Below are 9,438 nucleotides of genomic sequence, written 5' to 3'. Positions count from 1 at the left end.
CGCGCACGCTGGCGACGGGCACAGGAGAAGGAATGTGGTCGGATAGTGCACGTCAACGTGACCTTGATGAAGAATTAAAGTGAGGTGGGGTGGAGGGGGCTGCTCCCGGAGGGAGATTAAAAGCATTTCTTCAGGGGGCGGGGCTTCCTCATCCCCCCCAACGTGATGTCACTGATAGGGGCGGAGCCAAAGAGTAGATAAAGCAGAGGATGATTGACAGCAGGACTGGCAAGTGATAAATATCTGCCATACATACATATATACACACGTCTATTGTTTGTATATATACGTGTCTATACACATATAAAAATGTCTCTTTTTCTCTCTCTCTCTATATATATATATATATATATATATATATTTTTTTTTTTTTTTCTACTGATAATTTGTCCAGCCCTGCTGGAGGTCATTCTGCAGGACTTCCTGTGAGTCTAGTGTGCATGTGATTGGCGTCGGCATCACGCCCCATCAACAGACCCCCCTCCTTGGCCCGCAGCCATTACAGCAGTTATCGGATCGAAAAACCCCGATCCACTTCAAATCCCGGCCAACCGGCGTCTTGACGGCCGCTTTACAGGAAGGGACACGGGGGGGGCGACAAGTCTGATCCTCACTTGGGGTCAGAGGATTTTTTTTTTTTTTTTTTTGAGAAAGCGGGATATCTTATCTCCCGTCCCGGTCCCAATCGACACAATCTGAGGTTCCGCCTCGGTGTGTTGGCCGTTCGCTCAATGACACCGCTCTCCATCGGAGGACAATGCTGGTTGAAAGATCTACGGGCGACGCGGGCGGGGGGAGCTAGCGTAAGTGCAGCACCCGAGGGCAGTGTGTGACAAAACTTCCACAATCATATTAAAAACACCACATTATAATCAGACAACAATAATCCGTCAAGATCCAAAACTGATATTTGTGGCTCCACGTCCGGGGGGAACAGGGCTGGGGGGGGTCGGACGCCCCTCCCCCTCCCCACAGGCAGCTTGGCAAATAAAAGGCTCTTTCCAAAACTGTTTTTTTTTTTTCCCCCCGGAAAACATTCGACGCGACAACCGTGGAAAAGCGGTGGGTGACGGGGAAAGGAAAACACGATTCACTGGGGATGAGATGATTCTTCACACCGTGGCAGGCGGGGGGGCTCCTTCTTAGGTGTCTCTTTTGGGCAAGAGGCTGAGAATGAATTCGCCCACGCCCAGGAAGTAGACCACCTGGGCGATACCAAAGAGTGGCGCGATGACCAGAGCTCGACAGTAGGCTCCCTTCAGGAAGGCAGACGGGCCTTCGTTGCGAAGGATTTTCCTGCAAGGGCAAAAGGCGTGTTAGAAACCGCCGGCGGGGGCGGCGGCGTGACCGGATCTAGCCTGACGGGTCACCTGATACAATCGCCGACTCCGCTGTATGTGTCCTCGGTGCTGCTGCGGTTCAGGGACTGCAGCCGGGTCTTTATCACTGCAACATAAGAGTGAGGTGAATGCGGATGCACCCCCTTTCCTTGCACGCCAACCCCTCCTGCGCCCCCCCCCCGCCGCCGCTCACCATCCACGGGGTTGACGGCAACGGCGGCCGTGCTCCCGGCGAGGCATCCCGAAATGAAAGACACGTAGAAAGGCGCCGGCCCCTCGGCACCCCGTTTGCCCAGCTCGTTCAGGTTGGCGAACAGCGGGAAGTAGATGATGGAGAAGGGGACGTCCCTGGCGGGAGAGGAGGCGGGTGACCCCTTGATCGTCCAATGGGAGAGTTCTCATTCGTTCCCATTCGGTCCTACCTGAGCAACGTGGCCCCCAGACCCTTGTAAAGCCCTGCGATGCCCTTCTCCCTCAGCAGCTGCCTGGTGAGCTGCATGGCGGTCGGGGACTTGGCCTCGACGACGCCCGGCGCCACCGTCTCCGGCATCAGTTTCCTCTGAGCAGCTGTGGAACAGCGGACACACTCTCAAGCCCCGAGGTCACACACACAACCCGGGTGGGGGGGGGGGGGACATTTTGAACCTCACGTGTCATATTAATAAAATCTTTAATTCCCATATTTGGCCACAAGAGGGTACTATCTCCCCGGGTTTACCCGTATTACTCCACTTACCGATGCGTCCGGCGTCCTGGAGCTGTATCTTCAACATCTCCATGGGGGTCGTGACGACAACCTGCGGGATTAAAAAGGCCGCGCGTTAGAGCTGCGTGTGGACACCGGCGGCGAGCGCTCACAGCTACGCGGCGCCGCTCCTTTTGCAAATCTACTGGCATGCGTCGGCCAAGCGCGCACTCTTGTTTTCCATCCTAATCCACGCGGTGGTAACTAGTTAACTGGATTAAGCGGGAGATGGTCATGTTCTCAGCTGCAATCTTAATCCAAGGTCTGCTGCACTTAATCTAATCACGCCTCTCGGGGCTACGAGCCTTGGGCCTCATTGACAGCACCTCATTCTACCGTGCACGCAGCCGCGCGCCGTCACGCCGCTATCTGGCCGCACGCACCTTGACGCCGATTCATGAAAACGGCGGGTTAAAGGTCAACGTTGTGTCACATGTCGTCCTACTTAGGGCCCGCACGCGTGCGATGCTAACGGCGGTAGCCGTTTCACGTGGGCAAAGCGCTAACAGAGCATGCTAACTCACCTGGCACGTACCCGCCCCGCACCCGGCGAGCATCTCCTTGACCAGAGTGAGTTTCCTGCAGGCGGGGGTGGGGGAGGAGAGAAGAAGAAGAAGAAATAAAGAATGAGAGCCTGTAAGTGACAGCGTGAGAGTCAGACGGCTTTATCTCCGCTAATCTCTCTCCGCCGCCATAAACACGTCAGGCACAAGGGGGATGTTAATCATTTACACGCAGCCGAGTCCAGACGAGTCAATCATTCATTAGCCGGTGTGTGTGTGTGTGTGTGGAGGTAGGGATAGAGATCAATGCCACGGTGGTCTTCAAAAAGGGCGCCGTTTGCGTCCTGTTAGCGCCGGGTGTAAACGGCGTCGGCCTTACCCATCCTTGGAGAGATGGTGCCTGAAGAAGTCATTGGCGGCCAGTTTGATGGCTTTCTCCGGCGTGACGAGCGTGAGGTTCACTGCCGCCCCTGAGAGGATGAAAAGCACGGCGGGAGCATGAAAGGAAGTGTGGGGCGGGGGGGGGGGTGCGGATCTGCATGAACTCACCTCTGTACATCCCAAAATACCCCTCCGAGCGGATGGTCTTGATAAGGCAGTCGGACCTGGGAAGGAAAATGTTAAAAAAATGGCGTTTTAGCATGATGGTGTGCTAGGAATTGACCTACATGCTGGTGTAGAGGCGCGATCCATTCTGCTGGTTCTGCAGCCGCGTCTTGGCCAAGTCGATGGGAAACACGCAGGTCACTCCGATCAGGCCGGCCACACCACCGTTGATCAACTTGGCGGACAAACTGGCGGCGGGAGAGGGAAAACCGTGAGCGTGCAGCGGCGGATCCCTGGCCGGTGAGCGTCCGAGTCCCCCGCTTCACCTGATCTGCTTGTCAGCCATTTATCCCGCGGTGGGTGCGTCTGCGCCGCGTTCCTGTCCGCCCGTCTGTGACCGCCGCCGCCCAGCTGGGCTGATCGCGCCTCGGGGTTGTGCTTCGTGACGGCGTGCTGCCTTCAGGTGCGCGCCGGCGTGGGCCCGCTCTCGGAAACACTCGGCGACGGTTTCTGAGGAGAAGTTCATCGGTGATTTGATTGTTAGACCTGGTCGCCCGTTCAATTCCGAACCCGTGATGCTACCGTGAAACCGCCACGTAACGAAAACAACGACCATTTACTTGACTCGGCTGCAATGGTACGACCCGGGTCGGGTTAGCGGGCCGTACCATGCGTGCAGGGTCACCGGGGGGGGGGGTGAATTGTTTTGTAATTCCTCACTGCTTTTGTTTCTCAAAAAACACGCAAGGGAAACAAATCAAAGAGTATAATAAGGTGCAGAAGAATCCGTTGCCATGACAACCGACTCAAAATGAGACCGACCCCCCCCCCCCCCCTCCCCACACACACACACACATACGCAGCCCAGAATGTCCAGGAAAAGACAGGAAGCTGTCAGAGCAACGACCCTCAGCTCAGGAGTCTGGACCTCTGTGTGCGTGTGTGTGTGTGCCAGGTTATCTCTCGGACAAACAGCCCTATCGCCGCTGGAACATCTGTGCCTCCTGTCCTTGAACACTCATGTTTAATGCATACGCTCTTATTGTGAAAGTGCAGTCAGACGGGTGGGGGTGTGTGTACGGAGGTGGGGGCCACTGAGCGGCTGAAACGCTTCTGATGGAGCCAAGATGCTGCCCGTGTTCGGTACAGTGGACGCTCAGTGTGTAAAAGATGCTTCACATTTCCCCTTTCGCTCCCTCCACCCACTGTGCCGACCAATCACAGCCTCCTCCTCCTCCTCCTCCTCCTCCTCCGCCGCCATCGTTTCCCTCTGTCACGAGTCACGACTCTCTCTCTCTCGCTCACTCAGATCCTCACCGGCTGGTTTCTAGCCAATCGCCGCGTTCCCCAATTCCACCACGCACACACATCCAGGGTTCTGCTTTCTGTAGTCCAGTGTTTGTTATGTGTGTGTGTGTGTGTGCAGCTGCGGGTGGAGTGTGTTTAGCTTGGATGGGGACTTGAGGCCCCTGCCTGGAGTTCCTGAGGTGGAGGAGAGGTGAGGGGAGGAGGAGGAGTGGAGATCAGGTCTCTGGATGTCCTCCTCCCAGCATGGAGCCCCTTCCCCTCCTCCTCCTCCTACCGGGCCCCACATCTTACACCATTGTTCCCCTGCTTCCTGTCCGCAACTTCCTCAAGAAAACACACATGCGGCGCGTGGATGTGTTCACACCGGAACATCACGCTAGCCTCACGTGACGATCTTCACGTGACCCCATCCTGGAAAGCCATGCGTCCCCAAACGCCGCTGACGCCGCAGAAGGCAGCTTTAGCCATCAGGGCTAGCATGAACGTCCCAGATAGACGTTGGCGGAGGGAGATGCATACACCCCCGCACCACCCCGCACACACACACACACACACATTTGTCCTTGTACCACAATCGGCGTCTGTGCACTCACAAACAGCCTCAGTGTGTCGCGGACCGCCAGACTGACGGGCCTCCGACCTCACTGAGCACTTTCAAAACCAGCAAAAAGGGTGGGAGAGTTGAAATGAAATCCAACAACCTGTACTTTAAACGCATCACGCTCTCTCTCTCTCTTACACACACACACACACACACACATTCCACACAGGCAGGTGATATTTTGACTTCGCCCCTGCAGATAAGCGATGATGAGCAAACACCACACATGGTGGTTGTGCAAGCGGCCTCTTGAAATGGCACTTTAACCCCTGCAACTGCCGGCGACCCCCCGCTGACTTCCATGACCCCCAACTGACCCCTATGACCCCCAACCGTCCGTGACGCCGAGCACGGACGCATAAACAACAACAACACAGCGGACAATGGGCCCGACCAGGAAGCTGGCGAGTTCGGTCGACAACAACAAAATCCTCATCCGCCTCCTCAATCGATGACATCATCGGGGGGCGGGGCTTATGGCGGTCCCAACACCTGGCGTCGGCTCCTCATGAAGGTCGCCCTTTTGCGCACGTCAAACGGCCGGGAGAAACATGAGCCGACGCGGGGTGAAGTGCGCGCCGTGCCAACGCCCCGTGCACGCCCGCCGGCTGACATCATGTGACCCCGCTGTGCACCGGTTGCGGTATCTAATGGCGGCATGGATTCAAACTTTGAGGGAAAAATGTAAATGTCAAGCTGATTGGTTCGTTTATTCCCTGCCCTCTGATTGGTCAGTTTATTTCACAGTATGAATGGTTATCATCATCGTCATCATCATCTATTAAGCGTGAGAGGAGGCAGGGTTTGAAGGTCGAGGCTGTTTGTGGCGTTCGTTTAAAGAGAAACAAAGATGGCCGCCAGGCCTCATGCCGTTTCAAAGAGAAAAAGTGATAACTCATAATTGACGACGTCACTCTAACGCCCCCCTTGACCTCCCTCCCTGCTGTGTCAGAAAGAGTTCGAATTTTTCTATCCGAGCTCTAAGAGGAAGTGAAAGCGGCGGCGGTTGTCGGCGAGGTCATGTGACCCCGCCTGCTGCTGCTGCTGAGCCAGATCCGCACTGAGAAACACAGGAAAGGAGGGAAAATCCTCGCCGGCTGCTGCTAGCGGCCCATCTGGTGCGTGCGTGTGTGTGTGTGTGTGGACGGCACACACACACTGACCCACACGTTCTGGTGCCCTTGCAAGTGGGAACCACGATCGATCCCCTCCGGCGCCGGGGAGATTTACCGATCAAGTATTGATCTGTGATAAGTTCAGCGTCCCGACGTTCTATCAAGGTGATGAGACGTACGCCAACATCGGGCGCGGAGGTCAGCCACCGCCACCGCCGCCATCATCACGGCAGCGCTCGTGCATGATTTATAAGACGCCTATTTTTAGTCATCGCGCTGGAAATAAGGGATGAAATTTTGGCGGTGTCACGGATAAATCTGATTACTCGTCCATCCCCTCGCCGCTGCCGGGATTATGAGCCTAATACCTGCTGGCGGATGCCCTGTGGCGCGGCGGCGTTGGACACCGCATGGGCCTCAGCCACCCTCTCCCCACCCCCCTTGCACGCCGCTCCGGGCTGCGGAAGACAAAGCTGCACAATCGTTGAGAAATCTAGAAATGTCGCCCGGGTCAAATTTCAGAATAGAAAATGCCGGCTCTGTGCAGAGGCGGCGGCGAGGAGCCAGACCCCCCCCCCCCGCGTACTTGACGTACCAGACGTGTCCACGGTGGCCTTGTTTCCCCAAATCACCTGGGGCTTTGCTCCTGCGCCTCCTGTTTCGCCCTCCCTCCCTGTAGCTCCGCCACCTACAACGACCCTGGCATCAGGATGGGAAACGTTGGTGTGGATTAATCTGGTTTCAGGTTACAGATTAGCGAAGGGATGGGCGGGGGGGGGGGGGTCACCTGACACCCTGCGCTCACCGGCCTGATGAATAATTCGCCATCCCTATGGCTCTCCATTCACTCTCCATCGCATCCATACGTCTAGAAGATTCTAGCCCGAGCGAAGCAGGAAAACATGTAAAATACTACAAATAGTAGTATTACAGTAAATGTACAACATATTTACGCACTAAAAACTCCAAGCACCTTCCTGAAGCCTGTGTTTCACCGAAAAAGGGAAAAAAAAAGGAAACTATATGTTTATGTTCCAGTGGTGAGTTCAGGTACATCGTGTAAACTGGAGTGACACTGAAATAAAATGAAATTTTCTCTCTATAAATGTGTGTGTATAACTAAAATCGCAGTTGTGCCCATTCAATCCTGCTAATTTACTCAATTTGTCACTAGAACAAGAAATGCAATCTATTACATTTAATTTAAAACCCTTTCCTGACCCGCCACTGACCTGCAACACACTCGTGATTTCACTTTCACGATTTAAGGTGCACCGGGGTCCCTCCGGGTGAGCCCACCTGACGTCACTGACCCCCCCACACCCACTGTGACGTGTACTTGAATGGGGGGGGGGGTTACCGCAAGTGTGCCCCCCATGACCGACAGTTGGTGGGGAGTCTGCATGCACACACACACACACACACACACACACACACACACATATATAGTAATAATATTATTATTACGCATGATGCTCCGTTGACGGTCCAAACCTCCGGTTCCGGTTAACCTTGCCGTTACTACCGATGCCCCCCCCCCTTTCCCTGCACCCCCAAAAAAGGAAGAAGAGGTTGTGTGTGTGTGTCCGTTAACCGGAGATACACCTGCGCCTCAACGGCCCGTCCATTTTAACGGTTACGGAAGACGCTGGTGTCTTGCGCATCCCGACGCCGGCGTGTGTGTGCGTGTGTGTGTGTGTGTGTGTGTGTAGTGGAGCATCGGGATGCGTAACGGGAAACGACTTTGCTGCCTCACGCGAACCGGAACACACCGGGAAACCGACGAACCGCACCCCCCATACCCACACACATAAAAAACACGCTGTTACGTCATTCTCAGGTGTTTTTTTTTTTTTTTTTTTATAAAAACGACGTCCATGGAGATTAAAACACACGCCGGTCTCCCGTGACTGCATCCCGGTATGTACATACCATAAAGGCTGGGTCCCCGGTAATCCTCTCCGAAGCAGCTCCGCTGGGAAGACTGTATGCGTGTGTGTGTGTGTGTGTATGTGTGTGTGTGTGTTCGCCTGCAGGAGAAACCTACCGGTATTACTAGCACGGAGTCCAGCAAAGGGGAGGTAGAGGAGGTGGAGGAAGAGGAGGAGATGGAGGACTGGAATTAGAGGAAAAAAAAAAGCAGTATATGGGTGAAACAGTGACCTCTAGCGGCGAGTAGTGGAATTACAGGCGCAATATCCATGTGCAGCGGTGGAGGAAAGGTGTGTGTGTGTGTGTGTGTGCGCTGGGGGAGTGGCGTCACCCTGACATCACGACTCGTCTCACCGACGACCTTGAGCGTCAAAATGCATAAAAAAAAGATAAATAAATCAAACGGGGAGCCACGGCTCTCGGCCATGCGTTTTAATGTAGTGCACGTTTATTGCTTATTAAAATCTTTAATAAAAAATAGAAACCCTGATGTGAGGTGGAGGAGGCAGCTCAAAATGGGTTTTCCTCACACACCCACACACACTCATATATATCCACACACACACACACACACACACACACACACACAGGAAATGTAATCAGGCATTAAAATGGTCGGCTCTGTCCATCCCTGAGTAGAAACAGCTGCCAGTGTTTGCTCTTTCTCCCCAGGCTGAGATCTACGGGTGCCCGGCAGGTCCAGGCCGGGACACCGACGCTTAGAAGGGTCAACGACCCAAGGTCTCACCCTGCTGAGCAATCATTATAGCTATGTTGAAATACTGCATGGGGCTCAATGTACAAACTGGAGTATTTGGGTCAAAGTTCACGGCCGAGGGCCGCGGACAGACTCTTCCAGAAGTTAAAAGAATAAAAAGTTGGACTTTGTCCAATCCTGTTGAGACAACAGCAACTTGCCCTCCTTAAGGCCACGATATGTTCAGAAGGCCGCTTTAAATCCACAGGGTTCTGTGTTTCCATCTCCTTTTCCAGCCAGAGGGTACAGTCCCCGGTTGGCTTCGAGCAGGAGGCCTGTCTTTGTGGAGTATCCATGTTCTCCCCGTGTCTGTGCGGGGTTCTTCTGGGTTCCTTCCGCAGTCCGAACACATAATGGAGGTTCTTGGGAGACCCGGAATTGTCCCGATGTGTGAATGTGAGAGTGAATTCCATATTTTTCGTCCAATGACGGCTTGGATAGGCTCCAGCTTCCCATATAAGGAGCAGAATGAATGAATGAATGGCTTCAAGCTTAGAAAGAGTACTAAAGATACAGTATGTGCTGCAGAAGAAGGCCAGAGGGAACAGCATTGCATTTTTTTGACCTAGAAAAAGCACGACAGGGTGCCAA

The 9,438-nt window shown here is 54.3% G+C and overlaps 1 protein-coding gene across 2 annotated transcripts; it reads right to left on the bottom strand.

Moving 5' to 3' along the window:
* Positions 1-813: 813 nt before the first annotated feature.
* slc25a22a (solute carrier family 25 member 22a) lies at positions 814-8,297 on the bottom strand. 2 transcript variants are annotated; one of them, XM_086163764.1, is made up of 11 exons: positions 8,206-8,297; positions 3,461-3,644; positions 3,257-3,382; positions 3,138-3,193; positions 2,968-3,058; positions 2,610-2,664; positions 2,077-2,137; positions 1,763-1,907; positions 1,534-1,688; positions 1,371-1,446; positions 814-1,296 (listed from the first exon to the last, which is right to left on the bottom strand). In XM_086163764.1, the coding sequence occupies exons 2-11, from the start codon at positions 3,478-3,480 to the stop codon at positions 1,143-1,145; spliced, it is 939 nt and encodes a 312-aa protein (XP_086019890.1). In that variant the 5' UTR covers positions 3,481-3,644; positions 8,206-8,297; the 3' UTR covers positions 814-1,142. The 2 variants fall into 2 exon arrangements, with proteins under 2 accessions (XP_086019890.1, XP_086019889.1); XM_086163763.1 differs by having other exon boundaries at positions 8,091-8,242.
* Between the last annotated feature and the right edge of the window lie 1,141 nt (positions 8,298-9,438).

Source organism: Fistularia commersonii, chromosome 17 (assembly GCF_037954325.1).
Source record: "Fistularia commersonii isolate RoL2024-O1a breed Wild chromosome 17, RoL_Fcom_v1.0, whole genome shotgun sequence".
Classification (NCBI taxonomy): domain Eukaryota; kingdom Metazoa; phylum Chordata; class Actinopteri; order Syngnathiformes; family Fistulariidae; genus Fistularia; species Fistularia commersonii.
The sequence above is the reverse complement of the archived record's forward strand: the minus strand, read 5'-3'. Positions and strand labels throughout refer to the sequence as shown.

Coding starts and splice junctions, on each gene's coding strand:
- slc25a22a (XM_086163764.1), bottom strand. CDS start 3,480: ATGGCTGACAAGCAGATCAG. Junction 3,383..3,460: donor ATGGCTGACAAGCAGATCAG/GTGAAGCGGGGG, acceptor TCCCGCCGCCAG/TTTGTCCGCCAAGTTGATCA. Junction 3,194..3,256: donor TCGCGCCTCTACACCAGCAT/GTAGGTCAATTC, acceptor TTTCCTTCCCAG/GTCCGACTGCCTTATCAAGA.